Source organism: Micropterus salmoides, unplaced genomic scaffold, assembly GCF_014851395.1.
Source record: "Micropterus salmoides isolate LMB-PRFRI ecotype aquatic unplaced genomic scaffold, ASM1485139v1 Ms_hic_scaffold_2, whole genome shotgun sequence".
NCBI classification, from domain to species: Eukaryota; Metazoa; Chordata; class Actinopteri; order Centrarchiformes; family Centrarchidae; genus Micropterus; species Micropterus salmoides.
The window spans coordinates 11,562,541-11,580,889 of record NW_024041150.1 but is presented as its reverse complement, the minus strand read 5'-3'; the positions used below and the strand labels follow the sequence as shown (position 1 = coordinate 11,580,889).

General features: G+C 40.7%; 3 protein-coding genes across 8 annotated transcripts in view; all 3 read right to left on the bottom strand.

The window, feature by feature from the left end:
- Positions 1 to 800: 800 nt before the first annotated feature.
- Positions 801 to 5,835, bottom strand: LOC119911802 (RNA-binding protein 4.1-like). 2 transcript variants are annotated; one of them, XM_038730738.1, is made up of 3 exons: positions 5,593 to 5,814; positions 3,356 to 3,779; positions 801 to 2,481 (listed from the first exon to the last, which is right to left on the bottom strand). In XM_038730738.1, the coding sequence occupies exons 2-3, from the start codon at positions 3,759 to 3,761 to the stop codon at positions 1,622 to 1,624; spliced, it is 1,266 nt and encodes a 421-aa protein (XP_038586666.1). In that variant the 5' UTR covers positions 3,762 to 3,779; positions 5,593 to 5,814; the 3' UTR covers positions 801 to 1,621. The 2 variants fall into 2 exon arrangements, with proteins under 2 accessions (XP_038586666.1, XP_038586667.1); XM_038730739.1 differs by having other exon boundaries at positions 2,339 to 3,779; positions 5,593 to 5,835.
- Positions 5,836 to 8,115: 2,280 nt separating this feature from the next.
- LOC119911803 (RNA-binding protein 4.1-like) lies at positions 8,116 to 12,423 on the bottom strand. The gene is made up of 4 exons (XM_038730740.1): positions 12,279 to 12,423; positions 10,766 to 11,195; positions 9,682 to 10,445; positions 8,116 to 9,481 (listed from the first exon to the last, which is right to left on the bottom strand). The coding sequence occupies exons 2-3, from the start codon at positions 11,175 to 11,177 to the stop codon at positions 9,697 to 9,699; spliced, it is 1,161 nt and encodes a 386-aa protein (XP_038586668.1). The 5' UTR covers positions 11,178 to 11,195; positions 12,279 to 12,423; the 3' UTR covers positions 8,116 to 9,481; positions 9,682 to 9,696.
- Positions 12,424 to 14,016: 1,593 nt separating this feature from the next.
- map4k2 (mitogen-activated protein kinase kinase kinase kinase 2) overlaps positions 14,017 to 18,349 on the bottom strand; it is a 41,871-nt gene continuing 37,538 nt past the window's right edge. For all 5 annotated transcript variants that reach the window (XM_038730733.1, XM_038730736.1, XM_038730735.1 and 2 more), the window contains one exon: positions 14,017 to 16,804. In XM_038730733.1, coding sequence (XP_038586661.1) covers positions 16,717 to 16,804 — 88 coding nt within the window. In that variant the 3' untranslated portion in view covers positions 14,017 to 16,716. The remainder of the gene's footprint in view (positions 16,805 to 18,349) is intronic.

The window sequence follows — 18,349 nt, the reverse complement described above, 5'->3', positions numbered from 1 at the left end:
GCCGAACAAACACCCTCCCCATAGGTCGTATTCTATTGGGCAAAGTTGTTTCGTTACCATCATTCTGAAAATTGATTGGCTCATGTTACTATCAATCCCGTTATTTTCCTGCCTAACTCTAACAAGCCCAATAAGCTTAGAAGGTATGGCACTGAATATGAACTATAAATTAATATATACTCCCATGAAAATATTTTCATATATTTCCTGCCTTTGCAGAACTAATTTTAAAGGCACTGTGTATGCCACCAGTGCAAATAAAATCCAACACGAGAACAATTATGTCCTGTGGCAATTACCCGCTTCATTGACAAATCATCTTGGCTCCAGACCTCTAATTGCCACTCACGCCTCAAATTTAAAGTATTTCTATATTTGCCAATATGAATGCTGAAATAGCTATTCAGTTTGACACCCAAATGAGTAATACATGTAATACAGCAAGCAGCTCTTTAACCCGATTCTTGTCTTTTGCTTGCCTTTTGATCCAGCACCTGTAGTTTTTCCTGAGTCCACCTTGTTTATGTAAGACATTTATGGTGCATGCTAAACTGCTGTACTGCATGTGTCACCCTATTAAATCATTTCTTCCTACACTTCAGAGTTGCTATGATCCAGGACTGATGTCAGAAGCACAAACTGCATTTGTGGGACATTTCTTTTTTGGGGAAATTAAGTGATTTCCCATAGGTTCATTTTCATGTGATCAACCTCAGACTTTTATTTTCTTTGATTCTTGCACTTGATGCGAATGCCATTTGACAGTATACCAGATGACTCAACAAACACACAGGACAATCTTCAGACAAACAGGTTTTAATTTTAACCCAATAGTTACACAGCATAGGCCATTGAGGTCATTTTAATTATAAAACTACAACGTATGTTCAAGATGTGATGCCTCATATTTATCACAGCAATGACAATCTAGGCTAGTTAGTATAAGTAATGTCCCTACTGACAAATAAACAACATGATTACGATGCACCTTGACAAAAAGTTCAACTTAAATTCATAAAAAGGTTTGATATAACCCAAATACAGAAGTGTTTTTGTTTTTTGTTTTTTATATATATATATATATAAACAGTGTGCAGATCCATATTTGGTACAGGTGTGACATTAAAGTCAACAGGTTAAACAATGTAGGTGATGAAGCATACAAATCCATATTTGTGTTGCCATTGCTTCACATATGCAGTAACAACATGAACTTACACAAATACACTAAAATGCACACAGTAACACAAACGTTTATCAACATAACCCTATGACTCACCTTTAAAACATGCACCATGCACTAATTTAATTTGTTCCTAATAATTAAGTCTAAATTGTATGACCATATAGCTACTTTGAGAGGGGGAAAAGAGTTGTTACAGTATAATGAATAGACGTCCACCAGGTTGTAGATAAACCCAGTTCCTGCACTTGCACACGTGGGCTAAGCCGTTTCAGAACTGCGCCAATTATCTTATTCTTACTACCCACACGCCTCACATACAGAGGCTTCACTTTTGCTTTTAAAATAACCAATGAGATCATCAGTGATTTCAATGGCACTTCGGCTACGCTATCCAGTAAATGTCAGACAGCTCTCACCTTGCTGTATGGACAAGGATTAGTATGTATATCGTGCCCGTTCAGCGCCGGAATCCCGCGGATGGTCATAGGTAGAACTTCTTGGGTGGGCGGGCACCGGGGAAAGGCGCGAACGCTCATATGTATATCCTTCTGCCTCGGCAGGGACTCTCCGAATCGGACTCCGGTCACGTGCGTAGTATGAGGAGACTGGGGCTGGTGGAGGAGGAAGGGGAGGGCACTCGTATGGGTCGAGGCTAGAGGGGGGCAGACGTTCCCTCATTAAAGCTGTGGAGGAGGAGGTTGATGGAGCAGGCAAGGGGACAGCGCGACGTTCCTCGAAATAACTGCCTCCGTAAGAATTGGCCCTGTACTTCTCATAGTAGTCCACGACCCCGTACGGATCTCTTTCCTCGTAAGGCGACCGTCGCATCGGGTAGGGTGGTACCGCGCCATAGAGTGAGCCGTTGCCCCTGTATGCCGCCTCGCTGCCGTACATCCGAGCCATGCTATGTTCAGCAACAGCGCTTATGCCGTAACCTGGGTGCGGCCCGTATCTCATTGCACTCTCGTAGCCTGCACCCCGTCTGTACCCTGCCATGCTGCTGCTGTGACCAGAACCCCGGGAAAAGCCATGTACAGGAGCATAGCCATCGCCATAATCTGGATCGCCACTGAAGTCCAGATGATAACCCCTGTTGTGACCACGCCCGCCAAATCTCGAGGGATCGTATCCATCAGACTTTGGCTCTGAGCCGTTTCTGTGGTAGCCATTTTGGTCTAGAGGACATTCTTTGGACCAGTGGCCTTCCTGCCCGCAACGATAACAACCCGATCTGTCTCCCATTCCCGGCGCAGTACGCAGGCGGCTAGTCGAAAGCTTCACGCTCATCAGTTTGCCTTAAAAAGAAAAGACTCAATGAGGACTTATGCCTGCATTTATTCTAGATAATATATTAGACATTTTCTGCCTGGCATACAAAAGTCTCTTAATTATAAAAATAGCAATAAGACATGGCATTTGATTTGAGCATTAAAAAGTTCTTAAAGCTGAAATCCGTAACTTTCCACAGGTTTTCCCCCTGCAGTGGCAAAACATAACTCAAATGATGTACATACTACAGCAAAGAAGTCTTCATGGAAGGTTACACGTGAGCTTGCGATTGCAATCAGCTAGAGCTAAACTTGAAATAAGTCAGCAAGGTTTGACAGCTCAAATGATACTTCCCGTGTCTGTGTAGCTACGAGGGTCCGTGTGACGAAAATTTGGTCATGTGCCCATGTTTCCGAGGGTTCGCGCGGACCGTGCAGCCCATAATGTATGAGTGATAATACATGCGTGACCAAAACTGTGTGTAAAAACTAAATTAAGTATAAACACAACTGCATGCACATCCAGTTCAATGTTTATCCAGCCCTTAATGGGCCATGCAGTTGGCTTTGCTTAAAAAAAAATATATAATTAAAATGACTGTACCTGCATTATCTACCAGAACAGGTGGGATCTGACAAGTCACAATTTCAGTTGGTGCCGTCCACTTTACAGATGATAGGTATTACCAATCACATTACGGATACCAGCTTTAAAATAATAAGTATTCAGGACTGCCTTACTTTCTTAAGCTTACCGTTATCCCTTCATCTTTTTCTTTTTACTCACCTGGGGTGCAGCCATAATTTACCTATTAATTCACAAGAACATCATTAAATAGTCCTGATGCTATATCTTTAATATAAAGGTTAACTCCCCATTAAGCCCAGCCCAAGAGTTCACCTTTAAAAGCTGTGTTGTCTAACTGATTAATGGCCTCCATGGCATCCTCCATTCGCTCCATGTGAACAAAAGCATAGTTTTTTACTATGTCACACTCCAACACAGCGCCAAACTCCTCAAACCTGGCCCTCAGCTCCTGGTTGGTACAGGCAATGTTGCCAACATGCAGTTTAGTGGATCCTTTTGACTTGCCACGGCTCAATTCAACATTCATGGGCTGGCCGTTTAGCTCATAATGATGGAGATTGCGGATGGCTTCTTCTGCTTCCGCTTTGTCATCCATATGCACAAAGCCAAAGTTCTTGACAATGGTGCATTCTGCAATCTTTCCATATTGGGAGAAGAGAGAGCGAAGTTCATCTGACGTAGTGTCTGGTGACAGGTTCCCGATGAATATTTTCACCATTGTGGAGTGTCCACGTCACTAAGGGAGGAGAAGAAACCAAAATTATTGGTACAACAAGTCTACTGATGCAATTAAAACTGTGACCATTTGATTTAACCTTAATGCAAATTACCATTACTCTCATTTTTAATACTTGATTCATTTGCATGTATTCTCAAGGCGACTGCAACTTGCACTGAGATACTCCTTTGGTGTGACGAACCCTGCTAACAATGAATGATCAGTGGATAACCACTGAACAGTGACAATATCCTGAGTCTATTTGATTCACCATGACAGATTTGGTGGTCCAATTGTTCAACAAAAGTTTGACACAAAACAAAGCTACAGTTTGCCTCTGTATTTCAGCTTAGGAAAATCTTCTCTCCCTACTTAACAGAACAGACAATTCAACTGAAGTGTTACTATTTGAGTAGCTGCGTCCTACTGTAATACACAGTGGTATCGTACATGTATGTACACTTAACCTAAACCAAGCAACCTAATTTAGTGTGTTATAGAGATGAATTATCGATCTGCCACGGCTGATCAGTCTCACATATCCAATACTGTGCCGATCACATCATGGGCACAGCGACACACCTTAACATACTTTGTTTTACCACAAAAAAAAAAAAAAAAAAAATTCTACAAGGGCACTTAAATAAGACTATTTTTTATATTTCTTCAACTGCTGTTCTTTTTCTCCTTGAAGCTAGGTTTAAATGTAAACTCATTTTCCAAATCACTACACAAAATATGCCAGTGGCAAAACAATATTTCTTTGAGTTGAGTGTATGATGAATCTTCAAATCATTCATTTCACCAGTCCAAATGATAAACACACCAACTTCAATTTTCATCCCATAAATACACACGAACATATCGTGATGCAAATAGGAAGCCCAGAGCTGCTGTGGCTGGAAATAACACTTATCCTCAAGTTGGCGGGGGTCATCACAAGTCTCCAAATAATGTGGTAATGCATTCAACCCATCGATATGAGGAGCAGTGCATGCAACAATGTACATAAATGACGGGGCAAAACTTTAGCACTGGAAAATCTGTCAAATATTTTAGAAATGACTGTAATCCTGCCACTATGATGAGACGCCCTGCATCTTCGAATAACTTAATATCTGTGGTTGTTAGAGGAGTGACGTAATTCATCGGAGGGAAATGTTGTCCTTTGCCAGTGATACAGTAAACAGTTTAAACGTTCATTACATTAACTTTCCAGCGGTTGGTAGCGAAAGCGATGTTGTGGGCTCTTGGTGCAGCAGTAAATTAAGAGGACTCTGAATCTTTGTGCTAGCTAAACACAGCAGGCCTGTGATCTGTTTGACTGAATGGACTGCTTATGTTTAGCTAGGATCGTAGGCAGAACAGCGCAGATTTAGATTGTTTGTAGTTGACTGGTCACTATAGGCCTCGCTAATGTAACGTTACGTTATGTCATAACGTTACTTGAAGTCGCACACCCACATCGCGGCTCTACAGCTTCCTTCCGTGGGCTGCAGATCTAACCAAAGTAAAGTTAACTAAGTTAGCGGACCACAATAGTGCCAAAACAGTCGATACGTATAGATCATTGTGGTTGGTTTTAGTCGGTAATAATACTACGTAACATGCTTCTACACGGTTTTACGATGCTTTAACTTAACACGCTGCTCTCATTATAACGTTAGCTAACGTTAGCCTGCTTAGCGTATCCACACATTTAACTTAACATGCACAACCCCTTTTGGTTGTAGGCCTTAGTAACGTTAGTAACTGTAGAGTATTGGCTATTTGGAGAACAAACGTATCTTTCCATTTCTGCCCATTTTGTGATAAACTAGTTTAATCTTACCTTTGAAAGCTGCAGTGTGCGTCTCGACCCTCGGAGAATAAAATGACGACTGCCGCTTTCCAGACTGACGTTAACGTTACATTACCAGCTCGTGACCAGGCGAACACCATAGCAAAGACGTAGGCCCTACAGCTAGCTCGGTTAGCACGTCTTGGGATCTTTTCATCTACAGTCTATGCTTGGGCCGGACTAACTCACAGCGCTAAATGCCATGCCATCATAATGCGACGAGGGACAAAAAAGGAAACCAACGACAGAAATTAAGCAAACTGAACTAGAGGGTTGGTTCCCTTATCACGAATATTAGGGTAAACTTTTGGGGGGCTTTAATCTCACAAAGAAATCAAGTTCATTAATGTTAGTGTAGATGGAGAAAAAATGATCCCTTAATTATGATCTTGCTTATAAACATACCTTATGTATACACGTCATCTTCACGCAGTTAAGTAAGTTAAATAATGAAAAATAACTCTTAAGCAGGGTTCGAGTTACGTGGGAGCCCATAAGGAGGGTCTGAGCTCCCATGGAAGCAGTAAAATCATGCATCTGTGGGGGTCACTAATTCATTTATCAACAACCATTATTATAAATCACAAATAATGTGTTTTTCGTTGTAATTAGTACTATAACTGCGCAGTTTTCACTGAATAGGTTGAGTCCGCGAACATGAACTCGATTGTACTCTTTATTGACTGCTGCTTGTTTGTTCAGTATTATTGACTTTATAATGCATCCTAGAGACCTCCACGAAGCTCAGATTATAACTCGAACCCTGCTCTTAACAGTATATTTTCTAATACTTAAACCGGCCTTAAACCTTAAATTTAGGCCTAAATAAACGGTCTTAGAACATCTACTCCTTTATGAAAACAGTACATGTTAACATGACCAATGAAAGTTCTGTCTAGTAAGAGAGACATAATTAGCATTTTCAGGACTTGGGTAGGTCTTGAAAACATGACTGACCATCATGTTATGCTCTTCAATATTTATTGTTGTAAAGTCTGACAACTTTCCAACATTAAGCATTTTTTTCTATTATCTGAAAATGTGTTTTACCGCTGGTCCCAACCTATCGTGCTGTGACTCCTTTAAATGAAGCAATGAAATTAAAGACATGACAAATGTTATATAAATGTTTGACACAATACTTTTCTTATGACCCCTTGGAGGGGTCCCAACCCGCAGGTTGGTACTTCTATAGATTAGGGGGTCTGATGATACATTCTGTCAAACTTCATCTCAATATTTCCAAAAGTTTGGGTCTCCTGCCTTTACATACACATTAAGGTTAATGACATTCCATTCCTACTCCTTAGGGTTTAATATGGAGTTGGCCCACCCTTTGCAGCTATAACAGCTTCAGCTCTTCTGGGAAGGCTTTCCACAAGGTTGAGTGTGTTCATGTGAATTTGTGACCATTCTTCTAGAAGCACATTTGTGAGGTTGTACAAAAAGACCTGGCTCGCAGTCTCCGCTCTAATTCAATCCAAAGGTGTTCTATTGGGTTGAGTTCAGGACTCCGTACAGGCCAGTCAAGTTCTCCACACCAAACTCGCTCATCTATGTCTTTATGGACCTTGCTTTGTGCACTGGTTCGCAGTCATCTTGGAACAGGAAGGGGCCTTCCCCAAACTGTTTCCACAAAGTTGGGAGCATGAAATTGTCCCAAATGTCTTGGTATGCTGAAGCATTAACAGTTCCTGTCAGTGGAACTAAGGGGCCAAGCCCAACCCCTGAAAAACAACCCACCATGATCCCCCCTTCTCCAACATTACACTTGGCACAATGCAATCAGGCAAGTACCGTTCTCCTGGCAATAGCCAAACCCAGACTCGTTCATCGGATTGCAAGACAGAGAAGTGTGATTCGTCACTCCAGAGAACTCGTCTCCACTGCTCTAGTATCCAGTGGCAGCGTGCTTTACACCACTGAATCAGACGCTTTGCTTTGCACTTGGTGATGTAAGGCTTGGATGCAGCTACTCGACCATGGAAACCCATTCCATGAAGCTCTCTACGCACTGTTCTTGAGCTAATCTGAAGGCCACACGACGTTTGGAGGTCTGTAGCTGTTGACTCTGCAGAAAGTTGGTGACGACTGCGCGCTGTGCTCAGCATGCACTGACCCTGCTCACGGATTTTATGTGGCCTACCACTGCGTGACTGAGTTTCTGTTGTTCCCAATTGCTTCCACTTCGTATAATCATCTATCACAGTACCAAGCTTGACTTCACTGAGCTCCTGAGAGCGACCCGTTCTTTCACAAATGTTTGTAGAACCCGGTCTACATGCCTAAGTGTTGATTTTATACACCTGAATTTGATGATTCTGAGGCGTGTACATAACCGACATTATTTTAAAAAATATCTAGTGAAATTAGATTTTATCCATATTGCTCACTTCTAATAGTCTTGGAAAAAACATTACAGGTGACAGAGTTTAATGCCCTTAAAATTCCCATAATCCTCATGCTCAAGTTTTCCATTGCACCTTCAACCAATGTCAAACCAATACAAAGAACTGAATGTCACCAAAATAAGTTTGGCTTTATTAAAAAAATCATATTCATTTTAGATTTTTTATGTATGCTGGTACTTTTACAGCTAGTATGAAAAATACAAACTTCAAATCCACCAATATGCAAAACAAAGGCACCTTCAACAAAACACAAGTACCTCACGACTTACACAGCCCAAGCCCTGAGTCCTGCCTCACATTTTCTGCTTATGCCGTTATATGGATATAATGAACGTCCATCCCTGACTAAAATTCAAGACATGATGGGTTCTGTTATCAGCTGCGGGGGAAAGCGTGCAACATTGTCAGAGGGAAGAATACACATGTCACAATGTTACTTAGTTGCATAGTGCATGTCAGCCAACATTCTTATTAAGTGTCACTCAACGACACTTTTATTTCAAGACTTTGGACTTAAGATCTGTAGACATCTCATTCAGTGTTGTAAAATTTGCCAATTTTAACTTTTGTAGACACATTCAAATTAGAAAGATTGAGATTGGAATGTTTGAGATTGTCTTTCCTTAGATTCTACCTCAAAGTGTGAATCTGTATGCTGACTGTCAGTCAGCTAGGTCAGTTTCATGGATATAGATTCATTTCTCTATTGTCTTCTTCAGTGTGAGTTTATTCACGCGCCACAGAGGTCAAAGAGCCTGCAGGTTTTCTTTCCCACCCAACCCTGTGTTTCTCTACCTTTCAAGTATGAAAGAAAGAACCTTTCTCAGTGTAAACTACTTGCTTTAAATGTCATTAAATATTCCTGATGAGTCATGGACCTCTGCAGCATATTGTTGGGCACCAATGATAATTTTTGATAAAAAAAAAAAAACATGTCCACATCCCTATAAGTATCTCTGATCATGTCAGACGTGTGTCTAAGAGTAAAATACGATTCTTCTGCATTACTAGCAACTCATACACCATGGGTTAACGCTCATCCCATTCAAAAAGGAAGATAAATGTTCATATATTGATAAAACAAGAACACTTCCTCTAAATTACATAAACAGAAGCCAAACATTTTCTGAATATAACAATTTGCTTCATGTGAGGAAGAAAAACAGGTAAAAAAGACGAGGCTAAAAACTGAACAGAAAACCTGCAGAGCAAGTAAGCAAATTATTGTTTTATACATCATAAGTGTCAAACTGTGTAGTTTGCAAATCATCCTTATTGAAAACAGGTTATGTGAATGGAACTGAAAGGACAATTCATCTGCAGGCTACTGGCATCTCAGATGCCTGGAAGATGCCAACACAATTTCCAGTCTTAATTTCAGCATCTCATATGCTTTGCCGTACGTCACACCGACAGATGGAATCGTGTAGTTTGAAGCAAAGGTTAACTCCTGCAGTTCACAAACAGACCTAGGAAAAGAGCAAAGCATTCCCTTTTCAGAAACAGGGTTTAAGCTTCCATTATCCGCAACACAGCTTCAAAGTATTCAGTACCGTAAAAAAATCCGTTACAACGGATTTCGAGATCCCAGTGCCCACTGACCAGTAGCGTTTTACAGTAAAATCTCGCACTGTTCAAATGTCGTACTTTGTTTACTGTTGTTGCTCACCTTGGCACCATGGCTTTAGTAAGGCGCATAGCGTGGCGCATAATGATCCTTGGGTCGTGACACAGCATAGGAGCTCCTGGAAGCTGATACCGGTGACAGCCGTGTTCGCTCGTAGGCGTAGCCTGCTGAGGAGACTGGTACTCGTCTGATCGGGCTGCGGTCTCGTGCATAGTATGCAGCAGCTGCTGCGGCTGATGAAGATGGAGGCAGTGGACGACGGTCATATGGATCTACACTGGACGAGACCTTTGAGAGGGAGGAAGGGGGAGGTGGGGGAGGGGGGATATAGGACATGCGACGATCCTCGAAATAACTTGAGCCATAAGGGCGAGCTCTGTACTTCTCATAATAGTCAACACTACTATAGAGACGTTCCTGATCATAAGCTGATGGCCTCTCAGCATAGGAGCCTGCTGCTCTGCTGCCGTACCTATCCCCCAGCTCAGAGCTGTAGCTGCTAAGCCTACGTGGGGGAGGCGGGAACCCACCTACGTAACTAGCCCGACTATACGCAGAGCCTCCCATGTAATCAGCTGGTGGAGGTGAGGCCATCCCGTAGCCGCCCCTGCCATAACCTGGGGGCCCGCGTGGAAGGTCCCGGCTGCTGCGACCTCTTGTGCCGTCACCGTGGCTACCGTTCCGACTGACAGGACAGTCTTTCGACCAATGACCATGTTTCCCGCAGACATAGCAGCCGGTATGATCTCCCATTCCTGGGGCAGTGCGAAGCCGACTGGTGGACAGCTGTACGCTCATCAGCTTGCCTTGTAAGGAGAGAGAAGACACGCATGAGACCGTAGGGATCTGACACGAAAAGGTTCTTATCGACTATAAAACACGTTCAATGCATTTGACCGGCAACCTCTGAGCCAAGCGAAATAACTTGCCGCGCCAGGTGCAAGTGATTTTATGCCAGAGAAATAGCCAAACCTACAAGTGATTACTTTCAGTCCACCTTGTCAACTAATGTGGAAAAATATCAGCTAGTGGATTTTACTTGTCACGAGAGCTTTATGGCGGCAGAACAGAATCCAAATTGGTATCTATAAACAGCAAACTAGCTCTATCCTGCCCAAGAGTTCACCTTTGAAGGCTGTGTTGTCCAGCTTATCGATTGCATCCATGGCATCCTCCATTCGCTCCATGTGAACAAAGGCGTAGTCCTTCACTATGTCACACTCAACTACCGGGCCAAAGTCTTCAAACTTGGCCCGCAGAACATCACTGGTGACCCCCTCCCCAAGGTTGCTGACGTGTAGCTTGGTGGTGGACTTGGGCCTCCCTTTGCTTATCTCCACATTGATGCGCCAACCATTCAACTCGTACTGGTGGAGGTTCTGAATGGCCTCCTCCGCTTCAGACATGCTGTTCATGTGTACAAAACCATAGTTTTTGACAATGTCACATTCTGAGACCTTGCCATACTTCTCGAAGAGTTCACGCAGCTCCTCAGGTGTGGTATTGCAGGCAAGGTTGCCAATAAAAATTTTCACCATGATGGAGTTCTGTGTATCCTAGAAGATTCAGAAAAAGATGTCAATTACTACTGTATAACCACAACCAATATTTGACGATTACTGTAAGGATGGGAGAGTCATCCCCACCGCGATGCAAATAATAAATACACTCAGATGCAAGTTTATTAGGTACACCTAGCTAAATCTAATGCGGTCTAATAAAACAGCCAACCTGCTATAAATCCTCCCTTCATGAAATTTGTGTCAGTGTTTTACAGAGGCATTGATTAAACTGCATGCTCATTTTGGAGGTTGTAATTTGTGGTGCTGCTGAACAGTACTGCATTACACAGGTTTTGTAATTAGCCGACCCTCATTGATATGAATGGAGTGGACAAAATAACAGAAACTCCTGCCAGTATGACGCAATACAACTCAACAGAGCAGAACCACAAACTGCAGCCTCCAGTTTTAATTAAAATGCTAACCTTCATGAAGCAGGACTGTTGCGTTACACTGCATTAGCCCTGTGGGCACACCTAGCAGCTTCAGGCTAAATACGGCCTATCAGTAGATACATAACATTGTTGACTAGCTCTGCAAGTTCACATGTTTACATATGATACGTATTTAGGACAATTTTCTCTCCAAAAATGTTGTTAAACAAAAGTGTTTAACCAATATACGTTAGTTTGAGTGTCTACTTTAGATCACCTTCTCGCGAGTGCTAACGTAGGTGGGTAAACATGAGACAGATAAGCCTAATGTCAGCTAACAAGTCGTACTAGCTACGTATCTTGCTAACACTAAAGTTATTAGCTGGTCTTCTCAGTGTATTACTTTATATTACAGGCTAACTAGCCTGATGAGCCAGTCTTAACAGCTCGCTCGTTATTTATATAAGCCAGTTAATAGTGTAATTATAATGCTTCAGTCCATATTTCGGGCTAATGGCGTGCTAATGTTTGGCTGATCAAGGCGTAACGTTATGGATTCAGGAAGCTAACATATCGGCTAGCTAAAGACGTAGTAGCTGATGTTCTTTCAGAGAACATTTAGACCCACCTACAGTGACAGTTACACATCACCCACGTAAAATGTTTTTCACCTCAGGTTTTAACCTTAAACTCTCTAACCCACCTATAAAACGATGTAGGCCTCGACACCAATGAATGAAAAGCGAAATGGCGATGCTGCTACCGTTTCTTCTATTTCCTTTTCCTGCTTCATTATTTCTTCTTCGTCTTTGAGTTTTAATGGCAAACCAGCTCATAGGCGCGTACCCGCAACCTACTGGCCCGGAAGATGGAGCAATAACAAATGTCACGTGGTGGGGACATAATGGCTCACATTAGGGGCGTTATGATACATTTTGGGTAACGAGACATGACGATGCATGGGAACAAGACAAAAATATTTTTAACACTATTTTGAAGAAATATGAAATGCTGAAATATATAAGTGGGGGTCTGGAGGTCCTCCCACAGAAAACTGGAGCATTAAACACTTAATTTCCTCCATTCTGGAGACATATTCTGCAGCAATTTACAGTGGAAATGTCTTCATTTATATAAAGGGAAACGAAAAATTCAGCTAGCAGGGGACAATTCATAAATATAAAAATATAACAGAATACTGTATAATGCAGCTGCTTGTTTTTTTTTATACCTAAGTTACTTTTTTGGACAATGCACGTTTGTTTCTTCTATATTTAAATTGCATTGCATGTTTTCTTATGGTGCAAATGAACCTTGCTCAAAGCATTTTCATTTGTTAGTTAACATTTCTTGGTGCAAGCTGTTTTTCAGAGTATTTTTAACAAATTCTTTCAAAAAGTGGTGGGGACATGTCCCCAGCGTCCCCAGTGTAAATGACACCTATGAATATTGATCTGAAAAGTAACTACTAACTATAGCTTTGAAATAAATTTAGATGAGTAAAAATGACAACATCTCCCTATAAAATGTAGTGAACTAAAGTAGCATAAAATATAGTTCAACTACCTCAAAAGAGAACTTAAGTACAGTATTTGAATATGTGTACTTCTTCATCATACCTGCTGCAATCTATCAGTACATGTTTGACAGTTTCTGGTTTACTATAGTGTGTGCACTGTCTAGCAGTATGGAATATATATCTTTGGTTATAAGTCCAAATAGAAAATAAATAATTTGTTATTATTATGTAGTTGTAAAATTATTTTGCAACAGCACTAGGAATAATCAGGCCATAATTAAAATTAAACAGCACAAAGAAATTGAAAAACCTCATTTAAAATGTAAAATGATCATTTGAATATGTAAAGTAAGAATGACATAAGAATAAATGCAAAAGCTAAATGTTCAAACTGAAAGCTTAAATTATAAAGATGAAATTGAATATTGCAATGGAAATAAGAAACAGTAAACATTAAATATAAAACTTAAAATGGTTAATGGAAAAGCTTAAAGGTGCTATATATAGTGTTTTAATGAAATCACTTATTAATAAATCCAATTTTTACTTCTTTTTTGTCAATGGGCTCTAACCTCACTTAGAAATGAAGCACACACCTGTTTTCTCTGTTGCTTGGAACAGCCACTATTCTGCTTTTAATGTAAAGGCACCGGGTCGGTATGTAGCCCAGTGCGCGCTTCCAAGTCTCTCTCCAACTACAGTGACAACACTGCAGCTAACAACATGCAGTCCACTAACACCACAAACCCACCAGCCCCCATCAAAACACAGACTCCAACACAAACTCCATGTAAGGATAAAAACAACAATAAAGTTTTATGTGCTGAAACCTATCCTTTCCGTATTCCGTGTAATAAACTCTTTAGGGCTGTCAAAGCATACAGTCAAAAAACTAAAAATATCACATCGTAAGATACTGTTCTTTCAGTTCAGAAATGAAAAAGAAAGTTTATTTTGGTTTATTGTATGTCACATGTACAATAACTTGTTTATTAAGGATCATCAGTATCAGTTTCCCCAGTTAAGATGACCAAACATATGTAAACTGCTATGACCGTTTCTGACATCTTGTATTCTGTTTAGATTACAAGTGAATCTATGATGACAAAGATTTCTATTTCGCATTTTACAACGCCTCCATAATGTAAGAGCATACTTTATTATTATATACAAGTTATACACAAGCACAATAAAAAAATCTTAGCCATAACCATATGCATATTATGTCATTCAAGTATCTCTCAGGGAAAGGTGAGTGCTTTTATAGTCCCCTTTCCATAAATACCATAAATAGCATTACACACAACACTCTAATGTAGTGGAATTTACATTTTAGTCAAAGAAGAAGGCTACATCTTAACTGCATTCAGTTTCTATGGCACCTCATGTAATCAAATGTAGCCTATGTATAAGTTCAGTTAAAGCTGTGTTTGGCACCAATGGGTAACTGGCTGCAATGGAAGGACCCTTTATATTCTGAAAAATTTCTCAGTTCTGAAGCTCTCTTAACACGGTCACACATAATGTAAATTCACATTCACAATCTTTAAAATACATTTGTGATTTTCAGAATTACATGGTGTTGGGTAAGTATACATTTGATGAGCCAACTTGGTTACAATGGAGTCATAGGAGTGGCATAAAAAAGAATAAATATGTAAATAAAAGAATGTGGAAATTGAAAGACAAATAAATAATAATAATAATAATAATAAAGAATAATAATATATTTTTGCATATAAATTATACATTTTTAAATTATTTTTAGATAATGTCATTATTTCCTTATTCTTTTCCCTATTGCGTTTGCCAAGATGTCAGTCAACTGTGTGCCTGTGTGCGTATTCAACTCCTGCATGTTGCTACCAATTTGTACATTTGGTCTCATCGTGAAATTGTGAATCCTACTATGGCGAAAGCATGACCTGCCCTACTTTGTCTCCGACTGGCTTAGCCTGACGATGGCGTTTCTCACGCAGCCCTCGCTGACAGAACAGGAATTTTTTCTTGTCTTCGGCAAATAAGCTTGAAATTGTTAAGCCCTAATCATTTCTTTTAATTCCAGTCAATTTGTTCACTGTAGCAATTATGGCACTCCTATGATTCACACTGTTGGTAACATTAAAGTTGACAATCACTGAGATGTGGTTTCATAGGAAACAGTATAGAGCCGAAGCCCTGTCCGCTTTTTAAACTAGCCTCAACCAGATAATGTATCGTCTAAAAGTAGGTTTCTTTCATCTGTCTTCATACAACATACAGTATCAACCATCAGATGTGAATTTCTAAATGTTCATTATGAGTGGTAATTTTATATTACACGTCGACTACAGCTGCTGTCCTCCCTACAACTTTACATAGCCACCTTTCAAGTCCATAGCGGTGAATGTTTCTTATTCAAAACAAACAAGTATTCCTTTAACCGATACACTAAACGGTGGAAGTAATTAAACTCACTTAGAAGTCCTTTGGCTTGGTGACATATGCCACATTCAGGTCACGTAGGATGGATGGTAGAGATGAGAAGGAGTACCAGGTCTACAGCTTAGGAGTGTTCACGTCATTAGACAACTCAGGATGGTTATGATTGCAGAGTTGGTGGTGTGAGGCCTAAAAATACTGTGCATTGACAATATAGCACTATCCATTGAATTTGGGTTTAACAACAAACTTTGGCTTCCGTACCATAAGGTGGCAACTTGGAAATTTTCTGAGCTTTTACAAAAATCTGAGTTTAACAGTCGTAATCATAACTTGGATGTTGACATGAACAGATGAACACATTTACAAGCTCCAACATGACGTGAACACAGCATTACTGTGTGGAGAAATGATGCGAATATACCCAAAACAGGCAAAGCCTCTGGCTGATTGGTGACACTAAAGTCAAACTGTCTCTAACCGAAGTTCCACCAGAGGTCAATACATGCTGGCTCTAAAATGGTGTCAGACTTTACTGAAATCACTGAAAAAAGTCTGAGAATTGTTAATTGTAAGGGGATATTAAGGTTTGATTGACAGGAGTCTCAGCTCATCACACTCAGTTGTGGTGTTTGCAGCTTGCTCCTCCCTCCTTGGTTCCTCCCAGTTGTCATCCCATTTGAGCAAATGTTGTGGTTCCAGTAACACACAAAGACGTCAGCAAACAGTAAACCCAAATAAAAGCTTCAAAATGTCAGTTCAGAAACGTATGTGTAATGTCACAAAAGTTATATTCGTGTTTATCTACAGTCTACAGTCCATACAGACAACAGTAGATCTATGGCATCTAAATGAACAGGGATGGAACTGTTCTCCCTGCTGCAGTCACACTGTGATTTAGGCTGCTAACATGAATTGTTTTTACAGGAAAATCTTGACTTTTGCAACTTTAATTAGAAAACCCAAGAGAGAAACTTACTTAGCAAGTTGACAAGTCTCTTATACATGTGTTCCACAACAACTTACAGTTTGAGTCTGGACAGGCAACTGAATTCCACACTGACATTTGTCATACACAGCAGAGAGTTGGCGCTGGTGTCTGCTACAGCTTGAGTCAATGGGGACAATGTTTCCAACATAGGGTTATAGAACAGATCTGCGTTTCTCTTCAGCACTTTTGAAGAGGCTGATCCAGTGCCTCTCAGTAACTGCTTTCATGTCCAGTCAGGATGTACAGGTTGCTCAGTGCGGAGGGGTCATCTGTTGGTGTGCTCTGAAGGATGATGTCTCTGTAAAAAGTCCAGAAGGAGCGGGGTGGGTCTAACAGCTCATCCAGGGTACATGAATCAAACAACCAAAGAAATAGAGAGCTGGCTCAAAGCTTAAGATTTTTTTGGTGGCTAATGTTAGCTAATGCCAGCAATTTGGCATTGGCGCTGTGTAACTGACAACTAGCATGCTAGTTGTATGCTTATGACTTCTTTGTATTTGTGTTAGGCCACAGTGGCCGCCACTGATGCCCCTTTTTTACCACATGGTACCAGCTCGACTCGTCTCGCTCTGCTCACCTTTTTTGGATTTTCCATCGGGGAAAAGTTGTACCTATACCTGCTACATTGTACTTTTTTTTTTTCAAGCGAGCTGAGTTGAGGCGATACTAAAATGTGATGTGAAAACACAGCAGACCACTGATTGGTCAGAGAGAATCATCGCTATAACTGTAATTACTACATCACTAAATCCACTTCTGAGAAGCTTTGAGGTGTGAAATCAGCTGTGTAGATATCGAATATTGGCAGTTTTACGAAAATTGAGGGCAAATGTGCTTAAACGTTTTCGGAGTTGAGGATCTCTGCAAGTGGCAGTGGGAGAAGCTCACGCCAACCAGCTCACAGAGCCCTCTGGTCCCACAGTCACACAGACAACTGCAGCCAATGCAGCAGAGACTCCAGCAACAACAGCAGAGGAAAACACAGCTGGAAGATTTTATTTATTTTTTAATGTTGAAGCTCTTTAACTTAAATCAAGAGACAACTGGTGTGTGTGGGTCACGCGTTGAACATTACATCTCGGCAGTTATGTTCAGCGTTACTATGACGACCAGCTACATTGAGGGGTACTATCTGCAATGGAAAACAGAGGAGGGTGGGCCAAAGTTGACGTGAGGCGAGCTGAGCTGGTACTAGCGCTGGAAAAGGGGCTTAATTAACAGTTTCATAGACTTGCTATGAAGCATTGAGTGATTCCAGTAATCACAAATCATAGTTAATAGTTCCTGTGCACATTTCTTTATTTGGCATGGGGGTGTTGAAACCCTGCTTGGGGCCCAAAAAGGCTTGTGTTGTCCCTGAAGAAATGAGAAAAAAACTACTAGTAGTTGTAGTGAGAGTTGTAGTTACTGTAGTAACTACAACTTACTAGTAACTGTAGTAACTACAACTACTATTACTGTACTATTAATACTTTCAATACCATTACTTGTATTCATTATGCTACCACTCTCATCACTACAATAAAAAAATGGATGTGCCAAAATATCCTCCAGTTAAACAAACTGAAAATCAAATAACGCCAGAGAAGGACTATTAAAAGTCCGTGGTCAGCTTTAATCGCTGATGTAAAAATTCTTGGTGTAGTCATACGATCAGAGCAAAATTATAGTAAAATAAAAAATCAGCCTACTATCAGCTTAAGAACGTATCAAAAATCAAATAAGTTCCGTTCCAGCAGGATTTAGAAATGTTTTTATCATCAGCGGGATCAACCACTGTAATGCTGTCTTTGCAGGTCTCTCTAAAAAATGGATCAGACAGTTGCAGCTGATTCAGAACTCT

Coding starts and splice junctions, on each gene's coding strand:
- LOC119911802 (XM_038730738.1), bottom strand. CDS start 3,761: ATGGTGAAAATATTCATCGGGAACCTGTCACCAGACACTACGTCAGAT. Junction 2,482..3,355: donor AGACAACACAGCTTTTAAAG/GTGAACTCTTGG, acceptor TTTCTTTTTAAG/GCAAACTGATGAGCGTGAAG.
- LOC119911803 (XM_038730740.1), bottom strand. CDS start 11,177: ATGGTGAAAATTTTTATTGGCAACCTTGCCTGCAATACCACACCTGAG. Junction 10,446..10,765: donor GGACAACACAGCCTTCAAAG/GTGAACTCTTGG, acceptor TCTCCTTACAAG/GCAAGCTGATGAGCGTACAG.